The 25713-nt window shown below is 40.6% G+C and overlaps 1 protein-coding gene across 2 annotated transcripts in view; it reads right to left on the bottom strand.

Annotated features, from left to right (window-relative positions):
• Positions 1-25713, bottom strand: part of ERICH1 (glutamate rich 1) — a 102175-nt gene that overhangs the window by 10260 nt on the left and 66202 nt on the right. Inside the window, exon 6 of one of the 2 annotated variants that reach the window (XR_014317102.1) lies at positions 18058-18239. Coding sequence is in view for 1 of the 2 variants with exons in the window: in XM_082755803.1 (XP_082611929.1) it covers positions 18166-18239 (74 nt within the window). In the remaining variant the exon portion in view is untranslated. Of the gene's footprint in view, positions 1-17670; positions 18240-25713 lie in introns of those variants that run through there. The other variant, XM_082755803.1, reaches the window with a different exon arrangement.

Here is a 25713-nt window from a genome sequence, read left to right as displayed (position 1 = left end):
TGTGTTTCTCTCACTTTTCTCACTCCTCTTTCCCAGCTGCTGTTGCACAGCAGTTTTCCCCCTTTCTTCAATCTGCTCTCCCAGAGCAGATTGCTCTCAACCAGCATTGCCAACTGAATCACAGAATCAAAGAATATCCTGAGTTGGAAGGGATCTATAAGGATCATTGAGTCCAACTCCTGGGTGTCCAAAGGACCACCCCAAAATCATGTCATATGTCTTAAAGCGTTGTCCAAATACTTCTTGAACTCCATCAGGCTTGGTGTCATGACCACTGCCCTGGGTGCAGAACCTTTCCCTCACACCCAGCCTTGATTTGTACAGCTTTGCAGGAACTGTGGATTGAACTGCAACAGGAAACTGGGCTAGCAGATACGGGCAAGGTGAGGAGAGGGTAGAAGCTTGTCCACTGTGCAAGTGACATTGCACCACAAGTGCTTTCCTGTTGTGTCTTTTGCTTTAAAGCCACTTCTGGAAAGTGGGTTGAGTATTTAAAACTCAGAGGGGAATAATGACTGTCTTTTTTAAGCAACAGCTTTATGCCTTGCTGCTTCTGAGATAGGCTCAGGAATCAGCCAGCACAACATGATACCAGAGATGCTGGAACACTGCACACTGTTCTCATTGGCCTGGGAATTATCTCAGGTGAATATTGGTGGAAAGATTTATCCACATCAATTGTTTTGGGAAGGTTGATATCTAGCAGGCAGTGAACAAACTTCCAGCGGAGGTCCCAGATAACCCTGGAAATAGTTGGTAATAGAGCTTCAATGCACTGTCTTGCAACAATCCCCGTGTTCAGATCACATGCCAACTACTTCAGCAAGGAGGTGCAATGGAAGCACGCACAATGCAATCCTGACAGTTTCTGAAGAAGGTGGGTATAATCATACACCATAATGCCATTTTCTAACTATTGTGTCACTGCTGTTCTGCCTAGGGAAGCTTATGGCAGACCTGTGGATATATCTGGATACACACCACTTACAAGACGCATCATTACTCAAGAGCACATCCAATCCTGTGACTGTGCCAATTACCTGCTATTAATCCAAGGTGGTATGTTATTTGTTGTCTAAAGGAGTGACATATAATGGCTGCTATTTGGCAAAGAACCAAGGCATTAGGCTCTTTCTTGTGAAAAGCCTGCATTTTCCCTTCCACTTAGAAGAGATGGAACAAAGAGAGGTGAGCTCGTTAACGAACAAGGCACACCCCTTCAACTCTGGTCTCCTTCCCGAAGTCCACTAGATTCCATCTACATCAGGACACCCACCAGATATTGGCTCCTGTGCCAGGCTGAACACGTGTTCCTGGCTAGTCAGTCCTCAGTGGGTGTTTTTCATTGTAAGAATCAATATTATAAATCGTATTACAATCTGCAATGAGAACTCTTCATGTTGTGTCCTTTGCTGCTGATGAGATAAAGAGCTCGGCTGTCTCAGTCTGCATGGTCTCACAGACATCCCTCACTCCATCTGCAGAGTCCCAGTTGATGAGAGGCTCCATCACAGCATCCCAGGTATCTTCTGCAGCGTGATACACAGTGAACAGCTATACAGACCTGCTGGGTTGTTACTTATTCAATACATATATACACACAGCCCAGAGACTTTTGAATGTGTATGAAGCTGGACAGATAATTCCCAGCAGTTCTATATTGCTGCTGGGAAATTTTCTTAGTAATTCTGTGCGTATAAACAGGTGCCTGTGCATCTATTGAACAGGATTCCTTCTCCTCCTCCTCCTCTGCATCCCACACTGAAACCCTATTACATATATGCCAAATCTTCACAGTGAATCCCACAAATGTGAAACCTTAAGAAATAGCCTTCTGACATGTAATTCTGGAAGTGCAGGTATCTGAGTATGGCAGCTGAGGATAGAAAGCCATGAGATCTCCTGTGACGCTTGACAATGACTCGAAGGCTTGTGAAGAACTGTCATATTTTATGTATGAGAAAGACCCTAACATACAGTACCCTGTCACCTGTAACTTGCTTTTCTCTGTAGCTAGGGACATTTTTGATTTGTCTCAGAGAAGAGCCACAGCATGGAAAAATATATGCAGTAAGGAAGTTTGAGGTACCAGGACTCTGGAATGGAAAAGGGTTTATTCTAGGAAGATAATATGGATATATTCAAAGCACAACCATAATTTTTGTTCTAATTCTGAAGTACTAATTTACAACAGAAGTACACAACTCCAGTCAATCATTTCACTGGTACATCTCTGTTCTTTTCAAACAAATTTTTCAGATACTCAAAATGCGTGGGTTAGTATATTCCATTTGGTTTTATAAATTGTGAGTCATAAATCCTACAATGACGGTTTGTGATTTTTTTTTTCCCCAAACTAAAACTTCAGGGTTTACACTTCAAAGCACCAGATCTACTAAAGATCTGCTAAAGCCTGAAGAATCTTCTTTTTGGAAGGGCTGGAACTTGTTCTACATGTGATCACAGTAAAAACGAACCTGGAGTTATTAACAAAATGCAGAATTTTATACAGATTTACCCTTACTGCATAAAGAAATGTGTCTGAACATTGAGAAATTCTAAACTATTCATCTGAAGTTTTCCTTAGTGGACTGATAAGAAAGTTACTTACACTTGGCAATTATGGATATCTAGATCTGTAACATCCACAGAAAGTTTCTAATTTGGAAAATGTAAATGATTTGATCCATCCTGGTAGATATAAAAGTCTGAATATATACTGCTGTATGCTGCAGGTTTCCACTGCACAGGCTAATGAATTAGTTCACCTAGAATACAAAAGGTCTGTAAATTGTCCTGTAAGACTTCAAACTACAATATGATAAGACATAATAAATTACTGGAGCCTTCCAAGTATGATAGAAAATGCTTTAAAACTATAAACTAAATTACATGGTTTTAGTGGGAACTTTTCTTGTTGAATTTCTGTTCTTGCACACTTTCCGACACATTCCCTTGTTTTGTTTCCTTGTAATTGCCTTCACATTGTCTATTGTATATGGTTCCCACCCATTACTATCTGTCTTACAATTTAAAAGTTCTAATCCCTTAATAGGACTTCTATTATTTCTGGAATGGCATTGTGCCAGCACAGTTGCGGCTACTTAGCACGATTGGTGATCTATATTTAGGCCTAATCCCGAGTAAAGGTACATTTCTTATGCTGTGAACTCTCTAGTTGAACCCTGGAAGATTCTTCCATCAGGTTCAGCAGGGTGAAAAACAACCTACGCAGGAAATAAAGCATGAAAAATTCATTAATCAAAAGAGTAGCATTTCTATAATGTTTATTTTTTCATTAGGCAGTCTTTATTCTGATTAAGTGTTGTGGCTGTCTGACTGTGAGGCCAAGCAGAAATGATTAAAACAGAATTTAAATTACCTAGGAGCAGAAAGCAAAACAAGAGGGGAACAGTAGTGAACATCTGCACTTAAGCATGACACCCTGGACTTAGCACTGACTTCTCTCTTCAGAGACTGCATCTCCCATATCACGAGACTAAGAGATCACTAGGACCAGATGGTATCCACCTAAGGGCTCTAAACCAACTGAAGGATGAAATAACACAAATGTTAACTGCGGTGTGTAACATCTCAGAGAATTGTCTCAGTATCAGAGGCCTGGTAAAATGGTGGTAAAACAGCAAATTGTTACAAAAGGTTCCAGGGGTGAGCTGAGGAACTACAGACAGCTAGTGGGTCGAGGGAAGTGACTGTCCCAGTCTGCTCTGTGCTAGGGCGTCCTCACCTTGAGCACTGTGTGCAGGTTTGGGTACCACAGTATAAAAAAGAACATGAAACTATTAGAGAGTGTCCAAAGGTAGGCTAAAAAGATGGTGAAGGCTCCAGAGGGGTGAGGGCAAGACATATGAGGAGCAGCTGAGGTCCCTTGGTTTGTTCAGCCCAGAGCAGAGCAGGCTGAGGGGAGGCCTCATGGCGGCCTGCAGCTCCCTCACGAGGGGAGCGGAGGGGCAGGCGCTGAGCTCTGCTCTCTGGGGACAGCGACAGGACCCAAGAGAACGGCATGGAGCTGGGACAGGGGAGGGTCAGGTTGGGGGTTAGGGAAAAGTTCTGCACCCAGAGGGTGGTTGGGCACTGGGACAGGCACCAAGCCTGCTGGAGTTTGGACAATGCTCTTAAACATATGGTTTGATTTTTAGGTAGTCCTGCATGGAGCCAAGAGTTGTGAGTCCCTTCCAACTTGGCATATTCTATATGTCTATGATTCTGTGAGACCAGCTATCCTGATGTCCTCGTTCAGCAAATCAGTAATCACCACTGTAAGGAACAGAATGAGCAGACACATGGAAAAATGCATTGGGCAACAGTCCATGAAGCTTCATGGGAAGGGAAGAGACATACTTCATAAGCCTATTATTATTATTATTATCATTATTATTATTATTATAGGAATTGGCAAATAAATGGTCAAGGTATACTAAATTGGATTTTTAAAAATTGAAAAAAAAATCTCTTAAATGGAAGTCTCATGGGCTATGAAGATCCTCATTTGTATGAATAAGCAATTACAAGACTAAAGAAAAGGTAGGAATGCCAAGTGTTCCCACTGGAAGGAAATCACCAATGCAATCCCATGGGACTTTGTGCTGCGATCTGTGCTGCTCAGCAAAGTCCTAAATGACCTGCAAAAGGTGATGAATAATGGGGGAACAGAGACTGCTGATTCCACTGTGTTGATTACAAAGACAAAAATTGAAAGCTGACTGTGCAGAGCTGCAGAAGCACACTTTGATCATGAACAACTCGTGATAAAATGGCAGATGAAATTCTATATAGGGTATGGCAAAGGTGTACAGACAGCTATGTAGGCTGATTATGACCATTCAGGAATGAAATAGCATTTCTATGAAAATGTCAGCTCAGTAACCAGTAAGGGTCAAAAAAGCAACCAATTATTTGTAAAGGACTACAGAACAAAGCAAAGAACACTTCAAAAACATGCGGTGAACCTGTGGTTTTAATAACATGGGCAGTTTCGGTTCTCCATCTCCAAAAGGATGACGCAGAGTTGAAAAAGATACAGGGATGTGCAAAAAGTATATAATCAAAAGTAAGAAAAGTTTCTCTATGAATAATGTGTAAACAGGACTCTTCAAGTTAGACGTGTCCTTTTCTCTTTCCTGCTTCATTATTTTTTTCCTACGTCTTCCTCTACTTCTCATGTTCCTACCAACATTTCTGTAGCCTTTTCAGACCTTCAGACAAATAAGATTTTTTGAATATGGACTGGATTTTCTTTCCTTACCCTGAGTTCAAGGGAAGGGTTTCTCTAATCTTCCTGTACTCCTCCAAGGCAGGAATTGCATAAGCATTAACATCCCCCTCACATACAAAGGAAAAAAAAATATTCCTTTGAGATTTTATCTCCTTCTTGCACCATAGCCTTGTCAACAAGGTTTTTACTGATTATCAGATGTTGATTTCTCCAGTTTCAAGGCTGATGGGCTGCTTTCAATGCAGTGCTGTCCTGCGAATTAGGAGCTGCTGTGCCACACTGTCTCATCCTGAAGGTAATTTCAGAGCTCACTGCAAACTTCTTCCATTTACAGCACTCAGAAATATCAGTTTCGGCCAACTGCTTTTCCCTGATAGGTAGGTGGTATTACTAGCTAGGCACAGTTCAGTCACTTATGGGAAATTTGTGTTAATTTTATTTGGAAACTGGAGTAAAGGCACTGTAATAGCCAGGGGGTGCAAATACCCTGGCTGCTTCAACTTAAAATTTAGCTCTGAACAACTTTTGACTCCAATGGAAAACTCACTCTAGCTTGAGAGACATATTCAGGGAGTCCCACTCATTTAAGCCAAAGAGAGGCATTGAATTAATGAGAAAGGCAATGCTTCAATCCTTGGCTCACACCATTTCAAAGACCAGTGTGTGGTTTGGTCCAGGAGAAACAGGACTGATGGGCTGCAGGCTGTCCTTCATGTAAGTTCCATGAAGACCTTCCATGAGATACATATCAATTAATTGCTACAAACCTTTACATTAAAGTCTTTTCCTACCAGAGATTGCTTTTTAAACTCATCTATAGTGTTCAATGGACATAGATTATGCAGAATCCTCCTTTGCTTGGTTCCCTGTCATCTGCAGCACTGACCTTGGTTAGCTTAGTGTATTTTTGTGAGCATTAAAAGCTCAGTGGAAGGCTACCCTCAGTGTGGCAATGTGAAGGAAAAAAAAAAAAAAAAGCAAGTCATTATAAAAATGCAAAGCACAACCAAGGGAGGGTGCTTTAATTTCAGACAGACAGCTGTAAAATTGCTTAGTAAAGATAGTTGGAAATTTCTGTTTGCATTTCCTCCCAATTGCAATGCAGAGGTGAATGGCTGTGTACTGATAGAGCCATCTGTCTTGTGGGTGCCTGGAGGAAGCCTCTGCACCAAAGCAATACTGCCAGTTTTACAGTTAGCATCCTGGTGCACAATACTCTTGAGCTGAGAGCTGAGCTTCCACCGCGTGAGGGCATTGCGCAGAACAGAATACTCAGCTGAAATGACTCCTGCTCACAAGCACACGCTGACAGATTGGGAAAAGGAATAAATATTCCTGCAGGGCATAGCGGCAACGCAAGCACACGGCTCCATGCACTGAGATAACATCAAGGTCCATGAACTCAGATTTGAACCCAGAGAAGAAAAAGAACAGAAACGGTGTGTACAATGCCTTTATTGGGTAGGCTTTCAGATGACTTGCTTATCCTGGACATGCACAGAGAATGACAAAAAATGTGGGGAATCAGGAAAGAGAAGGTGGCAGACTGGCCTGGTTTGTATTTCTAACAGCTATTTTTATTCTTTTGGTAGTACTATAGGGTTCTTTTCAAATTTCTTTGGTTGGCTTCACAGAAAACCCTATTTAAGAGACTTCTGTACAAAGCATTAGTAATTTCTAGGTAACAGTAGTTCCGATGATTTGGATCAGCCTTGGACAACTGGATCTGCATTAAGGTTGGTAAAGAGGCCCCTCAGTTATTCAAAAGACTAATGATCCTCTTATGGACCCTCTTATGGAGTGCCAACTCAGCTTTGTGACTTTTACGTCCCGAGTTTCCCACCACTCCCATCTGAAAGTGCAAGCCTCAGGTAATTCACGAGGGTGTTGTTAAGCACAGCGCACAACGGCTCTGTGAACCACCATCACAATCTACAAGTGAAAAACACAATCACATATGCATATAACCCATCTCTCCTTCCCTCCTGCTCACATCACCTTGTTGCCAGCTGCTTCCCAGGACCTTGCCATGTTCAGATTCTCATCACGTGGTACCTGCCAGGCAGTGAGACGGCTTTTTGGTCTGTGAAACGGGGCCTTACACATCCTGTAGGGCTTTTGGAGAAAGTGGAGTAGGCTTCTTGAAACACAACAGTCAGATAAGTATTTGTACCTCAGGTACCCTGACAAGGACACCTGAAATGTTCTTGGCTTGATGTTTAACTTCGACAGCTTTTGCTTATGCATGAGGGAATCAGATTGAAAGAAAGTTCCCAGGACATATTGACAGAAACACCACTTTTTGTTCCCTAAAAAGTTTAGGGGAGAGTTAAAACACCTTTTGGAACCCTAGAAGACATGTTCTGTGTTAGCACAGAGACAGAATTTAGGAGCAGGAGGCTGTATACTGTGTGTTTGTATGAGGGGTTCATACAGCCACAGGTCAGACTCTGGCCAGGGCAATTAGACTTTCCTCAAGGAAAGCTGCAGAACTGCATTCACCAGCTTTATTTGCACAGAAGAAATTGATATATTGCTCTGAATCTCTCTTATCTTTGGCTGTTTTTTTCCTCCTTTTTCATTTTTTTTTTTTTCAGTTTCTGGTACAAAACATTTAATGCTGCCTTCTAACTGCAGGCTCCTGCAGCTGGTGCAGGGGTGGTACCAGTTGTAAGTTGTTTCCTTTCATCTTTAGCGCTGGTGCTAATTGGCCTTACTGTGACTTTGCTGGTTGCTGTGCTGCTATGCTGTTATTACTCCACTGTGTTTCCACTGTGCAGCTTTGGGGCCAGCCTGTGATACAGCCTTGACTAAAGGGAGCAATGAGGGTGATGAACCATCGCACTGAAGTGAGAACCCCACAGGCAGCTCGATCTCATATAAGGATCTTCCTGAGTATTTGCTCCTGCATTCTTCTGGCCTGTGACAGCTCTGGACAGACTGACAGGGACTTCTCTATGCTGTTTCTAGCTCCTGCAGAAAATGTTAATGCAGCCTGCATTTGGATTCATGGCACCAGCTGCCTCTCCTCTGCAACTGGGCATTCCACAAGTAGCAGAAGCTGGGAGATAAGACGTTAGATGAACATCTCTAATGAATCCTCACACTGGTGTCGAACAATCGATGAGAGTATAGATGATGTTTAGGTAGTTAATGCTAATACTGAGAGTTAAAGGTCTGTGCTATGCCCCTGGAAATGTGCTCAGAGAACTGCTTCTGTAAAAGCTTGAAAATTTGCATGCCCACTGTAAAACCATGAATGCAACTTCCCACGCAAATTTCTAAGTTTCAAACTGTATTTTTCATCAGTAGATAATGTGCTTTTTGCAGGGATCTTCCTTCAATTATCGGCTGCAACACAACCAATAATACACACACTAGACACCATCACAGGATTGTCTTGTTGAACACAGAGAATACTGGAAACACAACAGCACATTGCATTTTGGTGACAGAACTAAAGTTATGGATCACATATTGCAGAAAAAGAAACAACTACAATTTTTCCTTTGATGTTTAAAAACAAGGGGTCTTTCAGAATAAACATTCTTAACTAACACAAACCATTCCCTGCAGAGCAGCAAATGCAAAATAAACACATAAGACAAAGTTGAAAGGCCATTTAAGTGAATGCTTTTCATGTATTCTGCTTCCTCTTAGATATACTTTAAAAACAAAGATTTACATATTTTTGTAATGTGTCTTTAGTTTGGACTCTTATCCTTACCTAAAAAAAATAACGCTTGCTCTTGCAGAAAAATGAATAAATATTTGTCGAGAGCAGCAGTCATTACAAATTGTGCTATTTAGACTCATGTGGAGTTACCTAGTGCCACATGACTTTCTGACCAAAAGAAAAAAAAAAAAAGCATAGCAGACAATAAAGTGCATGTTAAATTATAAATCAGTTAGATGGTCTGTGTTCAGTTTTCCAAAAGAAGGAAGAAATAGGGCATTGTGACTGGCATAATTTCTCTATTGGATCTATTTCTCTTTGGATCCCATAAAGAATTGTATTTGATTCAACACCGTTCAGAATTTTTATTAATGATTTGTAAGAAAACATATAATCATTGCTGGAAAAGTTTGCAGATGACTCCAAGATTAGCAGCCAGTAGGCATTAATGAAAGCAGTATAGGCACACAAAGCAATCTATCATTTACTAATTTAGACATAGTCAAAGAAAATTAATGTTGATATGACCACACAAAAGGTCAGAACAAGAAGGACAGAACCTGGGACTATATCCTAGAAAGCAATAAATTTCAAGATTAGCTATGGGTTCTTTTAACATGGCAAATAATTCAACATGGACTCTACACAATCGTATGGCAAAAAGTGGATATAAACGATGGAGAAAGTTGGCACTGCTGAGATTTTAAATGAGGTTCTGTGTGCAGTTCACACACACTTGTTCTCTAAGTGATGTAAAAAAAAAGGAGACAATGTAGAAGAGAGCCATAAAAATGATTTGAAGACTGTAGAAAATGCCTTAAAGCAAGTAATTTAAAGAGACAATCCTCTCAGGTTACCAAAAAGGAGGTTGCCTTGTAGCTTGATTACAGTGTTCAAATGCTTTTACAGACAAAATACTGGCTAGTGAGGGGCTATTTTAATCTAGTGTAGAAAAGCATACCAAGAACTAATGGTTGAAAGTTAAATTTAGACAAATTCAAATAAAAAAAATAACACGGATTTCTAACAGTAAGAGTGACTGGGTAGTGAAATAAATGACCAAGGAGGCTAAGTCTTCATTTCTTGATGCCTTTAAATCAAGCTTGCCTGTCTCTGCACAAGACTTCCTTTAGCCAAAAAAACAAATTGTGCTTTTGTCAGAGTCAAGTTACTGGTCTCCATCCTGAAGTAAAAGGAAAATTTATGGCCTGATATCCAGATGGGGTCACAGAAGATAATCTCCTGTCCTTTTCTGCCTTAACCTCCATCAATCTATCAATTTACTGAGAGAATACAAAGAAAAAAACTCCCTGAGTGACTTTTGCCATCTGTATAACAATGTGATTCAGAGCAGACTGTAAATCACCCGGTAATAAGTATGTGTCAGACACTATCAAGATTAATATATTCTTGCAATGCCTTCTAATTTAAAAGTTTAGAGTTATTTAATATTTTACACATTAATTTTATACTGGGTAATTGAATTAATGTGGAAGGGTTAAGCAGACGGGCTAATGAAACACTGTGCCATGTACTTAGCTTAATGTGGTTGGAAAAATCGATGCACTTTGGTCTGTCAGTTAGCAATCAGAGATTTAATTGAATAACATGTCAAGTATTTTAAACTGTTTACCAATGTAAATAGAATCCAGCACTATAGTAATGGTAATAAGCTAAGGTGCTTTCTCTGAATTCCAAGCAGATTTGAACACGACCTTCACTTTAAGCTCCTACCACATCAGATTCAGATCAAACAGCTATCATTACATCTACAGAGCTTGGCGATTACTCCTATGATTTGATGCTTTATTTGCCATCGGTTCACTCTCCCAAACACAGGTAACGGGTAACCAGTTTGCTTTAGGCCACCTTGTGCATGAGTGCGTAATGGGAAGGAGAGGAAAGGAGGAGAAGCCCCTCCTCAGCATGCGCTGGGTGAGTTCCAAGCACAGCTGTACTCTTTTCTCTTCTCCCTTTTACCACCTCTGGGCACTGGTTTCCCAACAGAAGGTGTGAAAGCAGCAAGAAGAGGGGTCATGGCCCCATCCAAGCTGAAGAAGCTTGCCACTACCAGACCAGCACCTTGAGCAGGTGATGCTTTAGTAATGCAAAATGTACCCTCCTGTCTTAGTTGCAGTGAGTGCATTTTTTTCAACAAGATCCAGGTGCCTGCAATGTAGATGTTTCCATCTGACCTGCTTGTTTATGCTCCCATAACAGCCAACGTAAAGGCAGAAGTTCTTCTCTCTGTACCACTGTTCTCATCCTAAAATAGATGTCTAGAAGTGATCAGTTACACCGGGCTGTACAGGTATCTATTTCATCCAGTGATTTTAAAGGTTCTCAGATGGAAATATCTACACTGCAGAAATCAAAGTTAGGAGAAGTGAATCCCAGCCTGCAAGCCTCCAAGCTCTCCTTAGGAAGATGAACACTGCCTCCAATGCATATACTAGGGAGTACCTGGTCCTTGTTTCAGTAGACAGATCACGTGTGCAATATAAAATGATTATGCTATTTTTAACCATCAGCACCTTGCTTACAAAATTTTCTAGCATATTCCTTATCATAGTTTAAGCTGTTACATTACCCTAGCACACCTGAGATGTAATAGCATTGTGCTGGGTGCTGTACAAATTCACAATCCCTGCGTCAAATTGCTTCTAGCTTAAGAAAAAACAGATGAGAAAATAGGCAGATTGATGTGGGAGTATACAGATACAATAAGGCAACATTAGTCATCACAGTAGGCAGTTGTCTTAGCACACTACTGACCTAGCTGCTGCCGAGCTGTTGGGCAGCATTATGGCAAAGGACTGTTTTAAAGAAGGCAAGGAAGAAGACAGAAAGACTGCTCTGTAGAGGTCTGTGGAGAAAAACCACACAAGTGTTAATCTGAAAACATAGCAAATGGGTGATGGAAGCTTGTACCAGAGGCAGAGAGAATGGAGGAACCATCTGTGCACCGAGGGACTGAGGAGACTGGCAAAGATCTTGAAAGAGAAGAAAAGCAGCCTCTAGTTGACGCAACCTATAGCAGCCTACAGTTGATGTAACAGAAAAGAAGGAATTAAACCAGAGATTCATTCCTTCCCTATTTTTGTGCAGACCTCTTCAATCTAAGATAACACTTTTTTTTTTTAATGCACCCTAAAATAGGATGTAACAATGTAAAAGAGAACTACAGCTTGTTTATGTATTTTACAGCTGTATATAGTTCATTAAGCTGAACACAGACTATTTATTCTACCAAGTTAAGCACTTGGCTCGGAGAATGTCCTTATTAAAGCTGTACGTTTGGCCTTTACTGACTATGGAGCACTTATACTGTTTTCAAATAATACATAAAATACAAAGTTCTTCCCTAGATTTTTAGACGTAGGAAACATACACAGCATTTCTAAGCTTCTCCTTTTTCTTTATAAGTATGTAGTGTGTTTTTCCGCCGTGGCTATGTTCAGCATATATTTGGCAGTTTAAAAATATAATTCTTCTTCGTTTAAGAAAACATGTATTAAAATCGTGAAATACTCAGACATTATAATTATCCTATTCAAAAAAAAATTACTTAGATGCAATGCAGAGGACCAAGTAGTTAACAATGAAGCTAAATTAGCTACACAAGCACATGCAATGCAGCCCTCCTTACGTACAACCTAGGGTTGAAGCAATTATTCACAAAATCTTAACTACAACCTGAGGTTGGCCTAAATATCAGCATTTTTCCATTCTTAACAGTTTTTTTTTTTTTTTTTCCCCACTTCTACTCTTTACTGTTGATACAGCATACCATACAAGCCTAATACACACAACTTTTCATTCTACATCTCTGGACTGTTTTTATGATATACCTGATACTACTGAGTGAAGTATGTTTTCTTCAAAGACAGCTTAACAATTTTCTGCTTTCATGCTGCCACTCACCACTTTTTTTCCTTCCGTGGCTTTTTTTGAAAGGCTTTTTTTTCAACATGGCATTTCAGAGATTCAGCCTACGGAGCAGCACCCCTCTGTACTGGTACAGGGGAGAAAAGCCAGCTGCCATAGAAAACACTTTAGGGAATTTATAACCCTACAAGACTGCAAAGTGCTATAAAAATACTGCACCATTTAAGAAACAGTAAAACTCTATAGCAATAGGGACTGCTCCCCATATTATCTTAGCCACAGAAGAAAAGAATTAGGGCCTTAAAGGCAATTTTGAGAATAAACCATGTACTTATATATAGCAACAATGGCTTTGGACTCATACTCTTGCATACAAGCAGTGACCAGATATTCACTACTGCAGAGGCTCAAAACTACTTCATCCTGTTTTCTTTCTACATGGAGTAGGGAAGGGACCAACATCTACTCAGAGCCCGTCTTCATCTTCACTTCCACCAAGCTGCTATTTCTCCCTTGCTATGTAATGTTCAATTATGCAAACTAGAAAATCAACTCTTGAATCCACATGCAGGCTGCTTTTTAGTCAATCCTTAAATTTTTCCTACTCTTGGAGTCTATGTAAGCTTTTTTTTTATTAATGTAAAAGTTATATCTTTTATGTTGATGGAGCTACGTACAGTGGAGTAAAAACACACTGTGTTTACTGATAGAGATTAATTTACAGTTTTCAGTTTTTATATCCTGGATGTGTTGGTTATAACCCTGTTTGGGTAAACAATAAAAGGTATAGGGAGAATCAGCATCACTTCTTTTAGAGGAGCACAGAAAAGTGACTACGCATTAAAATTCTGGTGTGTGAAATCTTTTTTACTGCAAATAGAGTGTTAAACATTGAACCAAATAATGCTTCCCCCTGTCATTTTTAGTACATTGCCTAACTGATACTATTATAGGATGGGTAATGTCCTTTTCTTTTGCTTTTAAACTAGATCTTTCTGCTGTGTACTCCCACATGTTGCTTTAAAGTGTTCTTCTGCATCTTACAGTTGAGCACGCCATTGTTTGGTGTGTTTGTTTCAGAAACAAGTAAACTTGTGTGACTGTTTTTATCTCCAGCGACGATCTACGACATATCTGCTTGGATATGGTCCTATTTTCTGAACTCTCAGACATCTCAGATTTTACTTTATCCTCTGCTCTTTATAATCCCTGTTAGCGGTAGGTTTGATAAGTGTAAGATTCAGCTCATATCACAGGTCATTTACAAAGACATCAGATATCACTGCCACTGACTTGCTATGCTCTGAAATGTTTCCCAGGCTAGCTTTGTTAGGACCAGTTCATTTCTGCACTAAATATAAGGCTCAGACAGTGGTTGAAACGAAAGGAAAAAAGAGAGACTGAAACCAGTCTTTTCTCCATTATTGCCCCATTCAAGCAAAAGAACATTTTTGATTTAAGAAATTTTATTCACATTCTGGGATTAGACTGCTGACAGTACAAATATTGCTGATTAGCAAAGATACCCGTATCTGTTCCTCTGTGTGCAGCTATTTAAGATTCAGCTTAATTAATAAATCATTTTACTAGTACGAGAAGTGGCTAAGCATTGAAACAGAAATAATAAAGAGAAATTCTTAATGCAGAATTCTGTTATACTAAGGATGGCATTCCACGATTAAATTCTTTTACCACCTCTTTGAAAGGTCCTACCCACAATGAAAACCATAATAAAGTTAAGGTCTTATCATAATAAAATTGCCCAATAAACTGCATAAACAACTAAAAAGCAAAATAATATTTCAGCCCAGAAAACATGTTTAAGTAAAATCTGGTAAACTGACCACCAGCCTACTCTCAGTTAATGTGCAACTTTTTCCCCACCTATCATACATGTCACATATATACATATAAAACATGTTTCTACATCATCAAAAGTGTACTTCTTTTGGGAATCTTAGCTTCTCCCAGTCCATAAACAACACACAACCCTTAGCACTGTGTGTAATCAATTCTAGGAAGGTAACAGATAGGAAGTAAATGGAGCGTGACCCTATCTAACTACAGCATATACAGGGACTTGTATGGGCTACCAACAGCATAGAAGGTTTTTCAAGTTTTGCTTACTATGACTAAGAACCAGGGGACTTTCTGCACTCTTTCCTTTGTATGCTTGGGTAATAGCAGGCCTTTTCTTGACATACACGGGTTAAAAAAGTCAATAAAGAAACTGCTTATGCAACAACTAAATCCATTACCTGAGGTGAAAATAACATTACTAAGGTTACAAAGCCAATCTGTAAGGGCATGTGGAATGTTCATTCATGTCAGATCAAGGACCTTTTCACTTCAAAGGGAATCATAAGTAACAGAGAGAGCAATAAACAAAACCCACAGCAAGCAATAACAGAGATTATAGTAAGGACTAAAGCTCTCCAGTCACTAATTGATGGTCCATTAAGAAACTACAGGCATAGCTCTGGAGATCACCAATCTGGACTTTGTAACATAAGAAGGGGTAAAAAGATAAACTGGGTTATGGATACACAAGGAGGGCCTGTGGGACGATGCATAATTTATTAAGGAATGTTTAGGAGAAAGGCTAAAAGAGAGAAAAAGGGGGAATGGGGAGGAAAAAGGGGAGATTAGAGGAGAAAGGCTAAAAGGGGGCAGTCACATGTAAGCAGCCACAAGTCAGACCAGTTATCTAACTGAACCCTGCCCCTGATCCCCACAGTCCATTCCATTTTCTAATTAATCCTTTTAAATTATCTTTGCATGTAAATCTCATTCTCTATCCCCTGTGTGAGTGCTGCAAATTCCAGATACCCTCCAATGCAGAAGCTAGAGCAAGTGAACTAAGAACCAGCATCTGGAGACAGACCTTGGGTGACAGCAGCCTCCACGTCTGTGGTGCCAGTCACTGGACTGAGCGAGGGTCTCAGCATCAGAAACCAGGGGGAACAGTATTTTTATTTTCTCCTAGTCTGATTTGTGTGTCTGTGTACATGTACAAAGCTTCAAGCTGGACTACTCAGTGAGTAGGAGGCTCAGGGTCTGGGCAGAGAGGCCGAGGCCAGGCTGACAGTGGAAGGATCAGGGTGCTTGTGTGACGGGTCTGAAGGTGTGCATCTGTTGGATGGAGTGCGTCAGGCTGGACTAGATGAGGAGCAGGAGACCCAAAGAGCAGCTGAGAGGGCCCAGGATTCAGGCAGGGATATCAGACAGGCTGAGTGCTCGTGCTGACATTTGAGGGATCCGCGAATGTGAGTATGCCTTTGCATCTAGAAAGTGAAGGTATGTGTGTTTTCACTAGTGAGCTTTGGTCATAATAGGGCAGAGAAGATGATTCATAGAATCATAGAATATCCTGAGTTGGAAGGGACCCTTAAGGATCATCAAGTCCGACTCTTGACACTGCACAGGTCTACCCAAAAGTTCAGACCATGTGACTAAGTGCACAGTCCAATCTCTTCTTAAATTCAGACAGGCTCGGTGCAGTGATTGTCTGTACTTAGGTTTTATGCAAGGCTTAGCAGGGTTACTCATGGGTGTTGTTAAAGACAGTGCCCTGACTGTGGCAGTCTGTCAGTCAGAAACACGAGAACTGCAGGTGCATCCATCGTTGTGAGACGGAGGGACTGAGGGACATCCAGGTCTCCAGGAGCACCAGGTTGGGCTCCAGCAAAGGAGCAGGAATCAAATCCCCAGGTCCTGGAGCCCATCAAAGGCACCAGCCTTATAGCATCCCTTAACACAGTCCCTCAAGTATCAGGAAATGCAGGAATTACAGTTGTTTGCACAGTCCTAATTTTACCTGTTTTGGACTTGTGTTTTATGATACTGTCTTTAATTACACAGTTCCATTTATTTTTTTAATTTTCACTGTACGGGATAGATGATGCTTACCTAATGAGCTGCTATATACCCTTTTGGTGTGGTTATGAAGCCTCACTTACTGCACAACATTCACACCTCAATCTGAGGATGAGGTGATTCATTTCCTGTGGGGTCTGTCTATAGGGTACCTAGGTGCTCACATTCAAGTGACATTTTCTTTATTCTCCAGCTGCGGGGCTGAGGCACACAGCAGCTCAGTGAAAAACCACAGCTACAATTCAGTGCTTATGTGTTAGCAAGTCAGGAACTTCACAATGGGGAATATGCTGTTAGTTTCCTCTGTGTGAGGCCTGATTTAGATATCTTTCCTAACAGATAAAAACCTAACTCAAGTTCTCCAGGGTTGCACACACTTGACTTAGCCATAACACCATTTTTTCTGTACCTGCTATCCTTTGGCATGACCCTTCTATTTTTTTTTCTAACTAATGAGAAAGAGGTATGGTTGTATATACAAAAGTATCACTAAAACAGTGCCTTACAATAGGATATACCAGGCAACATAATAAAAAGACAAAGCAAAAAACATGCTGTATTTATACAGTACTTGCCAGTAGTATATCTCCAAGCACATGTTGGCAGAGATAAATATGTTGTCCCCATTGTACTGATGAGGAAACCGAGACCTTAGGACATGAAACAGCTTCCCCTATATCACCTGTATCAGGTAAATGACTCAGCTGAGAGAAGAGTCCCTCGCTTACAAAGCATTTTTTTTCAGGGTTTAAAATCGTTTTACAACTACGCCATGGATATAATCTATTGTATCGTCTACACAAAGATAAATGCTAGTGCAGAAGGACAGCACAGTAATCAGTAAGAGAACCCAGTTCTGTAGTTCTTCAGTCAGTGAAGCCCACAAAATCGTAATACACTGGGCAATGGAATTGTTCTGAAAAGCTCCTGTATAATTCCAAAGAGTACCTACATGATGCAGGTATAGAAATTTATTGACTTCCATAATTTATCAGTTTATTCAGCAAAAATACAGTCCTCAGATGCATTTTTGCTTCAATTTAATAAATATAAAAATACATATAAAAATACAATATTTTTATGTTTCAGGTAGACAGTTATATATATCACATAAACAAGAAAAGTCAAGATATAAAACTTCCAGAAAGGAACTATCAATTAATAAACATAAAAATTACTATACCTCTTAAACAAAATACTTGTTACAAACTTAATCATTTTAGATACGGCCCATATCCCAAAGTGAAATATACACACTCATCCAGCTGGAGATTCAGGCCATACAGCGTATGTGTAATTCTTGACCAAGAACAAAAATCATATGTAGTTGTACCGTTTATTGTCTTCTGGAGTTTTTAACAATGAAAAATAATTATTTTACCTGAAGGTGTAGAATGTATATTGACAGTGCTCTTCCTGAATAATTGCTACTTGGTTAAGAGCTTGTATATTAAATTTTAACCCTGCACATGTGGACCCAGGCAAGGCTTTATTTCCTGTTCCTCACAGGAAGGATATCTGTAATCCAGTAGTGAAACAGAGTAATGACTGTCTTGGTATGATCTGAAACAAAGAAAAAATATTTATCCTGAAATATCTCCATAACATTTCTGAACATTAAAGAAAAACAGTTATGTGAACATCTGTTTCTATTTGATATCATCATTTCTATAAAAACAATACAGACATTGGAGCTTAAAGGCTAATATATATGAATTTTTAGATAAACAGGTGCATTTTCTTGAAGGAGGTCAGTTATTTGTATGAGATACAATTTTGGTTCTTTATTATTGAATGCTTCATTTATTATGGTTCATTAATTCAGAAGAAAGGATTTAAATGATCTGACCATATGGGTAAGGCTAAAAGAGTGCAATCTTCTCCATTTCTTTCTTTCTGGAGAGTAATTTCACACATTATTATTTACATTACAGTAGCACCTAGAAGTCCAAGTTGTGAATAAGTCTTCTTCTGTTAAATCACATTTAGACAGCTGTATTAAAGCTCACAAATTTCCCGTCTTAATTCAAGGTTTATCTATTTAACTTTATTTATTTTTAATGATAGGAATTTCTACAGTACTTATCACACAATATCACATTTAAGATGATTCTATAATGTTATGCTAATGCAACTTTCACATTTCATTTCCTTTTCTTTGAATGCTCATTCAAAAAAAAAAAAAAAGTTTAAATTTAATCATTTTAGGGCTTCTGTGTATCTGTATTGGCACACAGTAACTCTATTACTTCTGGCCTGTGAAATGTATCCCCACACACAAAGGAGACATATATAAAGGACAAATCTCCAAAAAATTACAGTTAAAAGAAGCTTCTAGCTCATTGGTGAGTGATAATTTCCTAGGCAACACGGGAAGAGTATATTTGAGACCCGACACTAACCAACATAGGGAAAATGTTAGTAGATAATGGAATGAAGATGAGTAGAAACCAAATGAGTTCATAAATTAGGAGATAATGACATATTTTTTAAAATTAGGTGATCACCTATGCTTTAATAATTCATGTGAAATGAGAATTAAGTAGCCCTCATTTCAAAGCTATCGTTTCCAACCAGCAAATGGAGCATTACTTCCAGGTACAGCTCTTTGCTTTTGCCCACTGCACTGTGCAGGATCACAAAGGCATATGGCCACCTGGTTTCTGATAGAGGCCAGCAAAGCTCCCATCACTAGAAATGTGTGTCTGTTTGACTTGTTAAGCTTTCTGTCCCCTGCATTTAGAGAAAACTGTAGGTGGAGCTATGTGTTTTTCATTAAAGACTGCAAAATAAATGGAAATAGCAATAGGACATCGTTCCTTTTTTAAAACCTGAGAACAACGAAACTTTAGCTAACCATTTGCAAACAAAATTTGTTGACCACCCTCAATTTTGTATGATCACTGAAGTACAAGGTTCTATGCAGTCTCCCATTTATGAGGTGATAACTAGACAGATCAATCAGTGTCTCTTAATCATAGGGATTCTTGCTCTTTTCAAGTATGTTTTTCCTCTTGGATGAAGGGCTAAATATAATACATAACTGTTGATCATCTGTTTCAACCTCTTTGGCAATTTACTCTTCCTGAAGAAGTTTTCTGACCCACCTTCTTATACCTTTATTTGACATGGCAAATAGTGAGATCTAAGAGCTGAAGATAAAACAGAGAAACTTTTATTTTATTTCATTGTTGCTTTCTTCTTTTGGCTGAACCCTGTTTCCAAATCTGAGTAACATGCTAGGACACATGGAGGAAGTTCTAACGCATGCTCTTCAAGCAGTGGTTTTAAAACTTGTGGCCTTCCGCAGACCTTGGGCAATCCACAGCCTTATTCTAAAGCAGTGAAAAGTACTGTGAAAAGTAACAGAAAAACAAGGCTGCCACCAGCTAAGGCTGTCACCTTGCTAAATGGAATTTGGTACAATCAATGAAAAATTAAAAAAAAAAAAAAAAGTTATATAATGATATGTTTACTTAGTAGTTTACTAATGGAGAATGTGTATTTATATGAGAAAGACAGATTCCTTCTCAGTGTTTTTTCCTAACTCTTTCCTTCATTGAAGTAAATTAAAAACTGGGCAAAACATAGCACCCATTATTCTTTCTTTGATGCTGGCACCTTTAAGTAGAATCATAGCTAGAGAAAAAGGGTTAACATGTTGCTTCCTGAACTACAGGAAATAAAATGGGTTCATTTTGTGAAAATAAGACTCCCTGCTAAAATTAAGAAAAATTGTTTTATTTTCAGTATGTTAAGAAGGAATAACCTTTCCTTTTGGGACATCATGTCCCAGTAAAAATAGTCAAAACCAGAAAAAAGGCAAGAAAATCACACAATCTTGTAAAAAAAAAAAAAGATTTCTATGATGTAGTCTACATTTTTATCTTCATAAACAGTCCTACTCTGCATTTCTATTACAAGAACTTGAATTTGCTGAGACAACAGGTTTTTATAACTGACTATCACCTGCTCATTGGAAATGAAATCTAAAATTTTAGGAACTGGGCAAGACAATCTATTATTGAGACAAAGATAGTAAAAATAAACATATAATTAAAAGGCTAATTCAAGGTAAAATTTTATAGCATTATATTCTCATTCACTGAAAGCCCTCTGTTACAAATAGAATGTATTGTTAAACTCTGCTGAGCTAAATTAATATCTAGCAGGTGTTCAATTATCCTTTAATAATTCATAGCAATATATTTTCTTCTCACATTGTTGTACCTCATGAATATCAAATCAACTAAGTTACACCACTGTGAACCTGGCATGAGATTAGATTAGAGCCTGGAGTGACAACAGTTACTAGGAAAAAAATCAACAGGAAGAGTAAACAGTTTCAGGCTGTACCATCAGAAACATAAATGAATTTAAAAACATCACTCAGAAAATTGTTTTCTGCTTTTTCAAGTGACAAAGACATCCACCTGAAAATCAGGGTAGTTGCATGGATGTGTTTCTAATTTGTTTCTGTTTTTTCTTCTCTCTGCAATTTGATATTTCTGGTATATAAAAGGAAACAGCAGCTTGCCTGAAGGCTGCAAAACCAACAGATTTCCTACTGTATTCAGTAGAATTTGGCTAAGGCCTGTAAGAAATATCAGGAATGTGGTCACTTCAACAGCTCCACTTTGATTTAATCAATAGAAGCTGAATTAGGTCATTTAATAAAAGGCCAATTACCACAACCACTATTCCTGCTGAGTCCTGCTTAGTTTGCAAGTGTGTACTAAATCCAGAGAGACTATCTGATAAGAATTAATGTCACAGAATCTAGTCTTGAAATTGATGATTGAATGCAAGACGGATTTTGTTCCATGCATACCTGGATACTTCGTATCTATCTGTCGTGGTTTAACCCGACCGGCAGCTAAACACCACGCAGCCGTTCGCTCACCCTCCCCCCTCCCTCTCTGGGACGGGGGAGAGAAATGGAAAGTGAAGCCCGTGAGTTGAGATAAAGACAGTTTAATAAGACAGGAAAAAAAAAAAATAACAAAAATAATAATAACAATAATAATAATGATGATACAATGGTGATAATACGAAAGTAATAATAGTATGTACAAACAAGTGATGCACAATGCAATTGCTCACCACCCGCTGACCGATGCCCAGCCTAACCCCGAGCAGTCCGGCCCCCTCCCCCCGGCTAGCCACCCCTATATATTGTTTAGCATGACGTCAGATGGTATGGAATACCCCTTTGGCTAGTTTGGGTCACCTGTCCTGGGTCTGTCCCCTCCCAGCTCTTACTGCACCCCCCAGCCTGCCCGTTGGCAGGACAGAGCAAAGGCTGAGATGTCCTTGGCTTAGTATAAGCACTGCTCTGCAACAATTAAAGCATCGGGGTGTTATCAGCACTCTTCTCATTCTAAGCCAAAACACAGCATTCCACCAGCTACTAGGAAGAAAATTAATTCTGTGCTAACTGAAACCAGGACATCTATCCACCCCTTATTCCATACCATTTATGTCATGCTCAGGTTACACTCTTTTCCATACATTCTAATTAGTCACCTATAGTAATCATGGTAGTGATAACATACAGTATAATATACTATTTAACATGGTGCAATTCAGTTCATGGGCTATTCTCACCCAGTATTAAATCTCCTTGAGGTACACACCGGACCTCTCCGTTCTTTTGCATCACCCACCAAGTATATCCAGGTCCCTGAGCGAAAACAATTCCACGAATAGGTTTGCCTTTTCCTGAGGCAGGAGTAGCCCAGACTGTTTTACCCAGCATATTTTTTACATGCACTACAGGAACTTTATCCCCATCTACAGTACGTAACAGGTTTGATTGGGCAGGTCCAGCTCGGTTGGTAGATCCCCTAGTATTGACTAACCAGGTGGCCTTTGCCAAATGCGTATCCCAGTTTTTGAACGTCCCAGCGCCCATTGCTTTCAAGGTAGTCTTTAACAGGCCATTGTATCGTTCAACTTTCCCGGAGGCTGGTGCATGATAGGGGATGTGATACACCCACTCAATACCATGTTCTTTGGCCCAAGTGTCTATAAGGTTGTTTCGGAAGTGAGTCCCATTGTCTGATTCTATTCTTTCTGGGGTGCCATGTCGCCATAGGACTTGCTTTTCAAGGCCCAGGATGGTGTTCCGGGCGGTAGCATGAGGCACAGGATATGTTTCCAGCCATCCGGTGGTTGCTTCCACCATTGTAAGTACGTGGCGCTTGCCATTGCGAGTTTGAGGGAGTGTGATGTAATCAATCTGCCAGGCCTCTCCATATTTATATTTCAGCCATCGTCCTCCATACCAAAGAGGCTTTGACCGTTTGGCTTGCTTGATTGCAGCACATGTTTCACAGTCATGAATAACCTGTGCTATAGCGTCCATGGTCAAGTCCACCCCTCGATCACGAGCCCATCTGTATGTTGCATCTCTACCTTGATGGCCTGAAGTGTCATGGGCCCATCGGGCTATAAATAATTCACCTTTATGCTGCCAATCCAGGTCCACCTGAGCTACTTCAATCTTAGCAGCCTGATCCACCTGCTGGTTGTTTTGATGTTCTTCAGTAGCCCGATTCTTGGGCACATGAGCATCTACGTGGCGTACTTTCACAGCCAGGTTCTCTACCCGAGCAGCAATATCTTGCCACAATGCAGCAGCCCAGATAGGTTTGCCCCTACGCTGCCAGTTGTTTTGCTTCCATTGCTGTAACCATCCCCACAGGGCATTTGCTACCATCCATGAATCGGTGTAGAGATAGAGAACTGGCCATTTTTCTCGTTCAGCAATGTCTAAAGCCAGCTGAATGGCTTTCACTTCTGCAAACTGACTCGATTCACCTTCTCCCTCAGCAGCTTCTGCAACTCGTCGCGTAGGACTCCATACAGCAGCCTTCCATCTCCGATGCTTCCCCACAATACGACAGGACCCATCAGTGAACAGGGCATATTTCTTTTCATTCTCTGGCAACTGGTTGTACAGTGGGGCTTCTTCAGCACGACCCACCTCCTCCTCTGATGATATCCCAAAGTATTTGCCTTCTGGCCAGTCCATGATCACTTCCAATATTCCTGGGCGACTGGGGTTTCCTATTCGAGCCCGCTGAGTAATCAGTGCAACCCACTTGCTCCATGTAGCATCAGTTGCATGATGCGTAGAGGGGACCCTTCCCTTGAACATCCAGCCTAGTACCGGTAATCGGGGTGCTAGGAGGAGCTGCGCTTCAGTACCGACCACCTCCGAAGCAGATCGAACTCCTTCATATGCTGCCAATATCTCTTTTTCAGTTGGAGTATAGCGGGCCTCAGATCCTCTGTATCCCCGACTCCAAAACCCCAGAGGCCGACCTCGAGTTTCCCCAGGTTCTTTCTGCCAGAGGCTCCAGGTGGGGCCGTTCTCCCCGGCTGCAGTGTAGAGCACATTCTTTACATCTGGTCCTGTTCGAACTGGCCCAAGGGCTACTGCATGGACTATTTCCTGCTTGATTTGTTCAAAGGCTTGTCGTTGTTCAGGGCCCCATTCAAACTCATTCTTCTTACGAGTTACTTGGTAGAGTGGGTTTACAATCAGACTGTAATTTGGGATGTGCATTCTCCAAAACCCCACAACACCTAGGAAAGTCTGTGTTTCTTTTTTGTTAGTTGGTGGAGACATAGCTGTTATTTTGTTGATCACATCCATTGGGATTTGACGACGTCCATCTTGCCATTTTATTCCTAAAAACTGGATCTCCCGTGCAGGTCCTTTGACTTTCGCACTGGCCATATGGGACTATTGAAAGGTGAATGAGTCTTGCTGATCACTCCTTGGCTCTCCAATTGACGAATTAGCTTATGGATGGGAATCAGGGAGTCTCGGTTGGTGCGATATTGCCGCCGGTGCACAGTTGTGGTAGCAATTGGCACTTGCTGTTCTTCGACCCTCAGCAACCCCACAACAGAGGGGTCCTCTGAGAGACCAGGCAAGGTAGATAATTGTTTAATGCCCTCTGTCTCTAAGGCAGCAATACCAAAAGCCCACCGGAACCCTTTTGGGTCCTTGCAGTATCCTCTTCTAAGATAGTCTATGCCAAGGATACATGGAGCATCCGGACCAGTCACAATGCGGTGCTTTTCCCACTCATTCCCAGTCAGACTCACTTCAGCCTCCAATACAGTCAACTGCTGAGATCCCCCTGTCACTCCACAAATATAGATGGGCTCTGGCCCCACGTTGGGCGCCAAAAAGACTGTCGTGGTTTAACCCGACCGGCAGCTAAACACCACGCAGCCGTTCGCTCACCCTCCCCCCTCCCTCTCTGGGACGGGGGAGAGAAATGGAAAGTGAAGCCCGTGAGTTGAGATAAAGACAGTTTAATAAGACAGGAAAAAAAAAAAATAACAAAAATAATAATAACAATAATAATAATGATGATACAATGGTGATAATACGAAAGTAATAATAGTATGTACAAACAAGTGATGCACAATGCAATTGCTCACCACCCGCTGACCGATGCCCAGCCTAACCCCGAGCAGTCCGGCCCCCTCCCCCCGGCTAGCCACCCCTATATATTGTTTAGCATGACGTCAGATGGTATGGAATACCCCTTTGGCTAGTTTGGGTCACCTGTCCTGGGTCTGTCCCCTCCCAGCTCTTACTGCACCCCCCAGCCTGCCCGTTGGCAGGACAGAGCAAAGGCTGAGATGTCCTTGGCTTAGTATAAGCACTGCTCTGCAACAATTAAAGCATCGGGGTGTTATCAGCACTCTTCTCATTCTAAGCCAAAACACAGCATTCCACCAGCTACTAGGAAGAAAATTAATTCTGTGCTAACTGAAACCAGGACACTATCAGAACCTGAAGGGCTGTCACAGAACTTTTTTACATCTTGAAGAATCCATATTTAACTGTTTAAAAGTGTCCATTTCAAAATTTATCAGCTATGAGCTCTGCAGGCAGGAATTCTCTCTTTTCTGTATTATAACAAAACACAGCATACAGTGTGCTCCAATCTTGACTGTGATCTTTGGCCACTATCATGCTGTAAATTATTTAATGATGTTGTGAACAGCA

This window comes from Aythya marila (assembly GCF_965140915.1).
Source record: "Aythya marila genome assembly, chromosome: 3".
Taxonomy (NCBI): domain Eukaryota; kingdom Metazoa; phylum Chordata; class Aves; order Anseriformes; family Anatidae; genus Aythya; species Aythya marila.
Note: the sequence above shows the minus strand (reverse complement) of the source record. Positions and strands in the feature narration are given on the sequence as shown.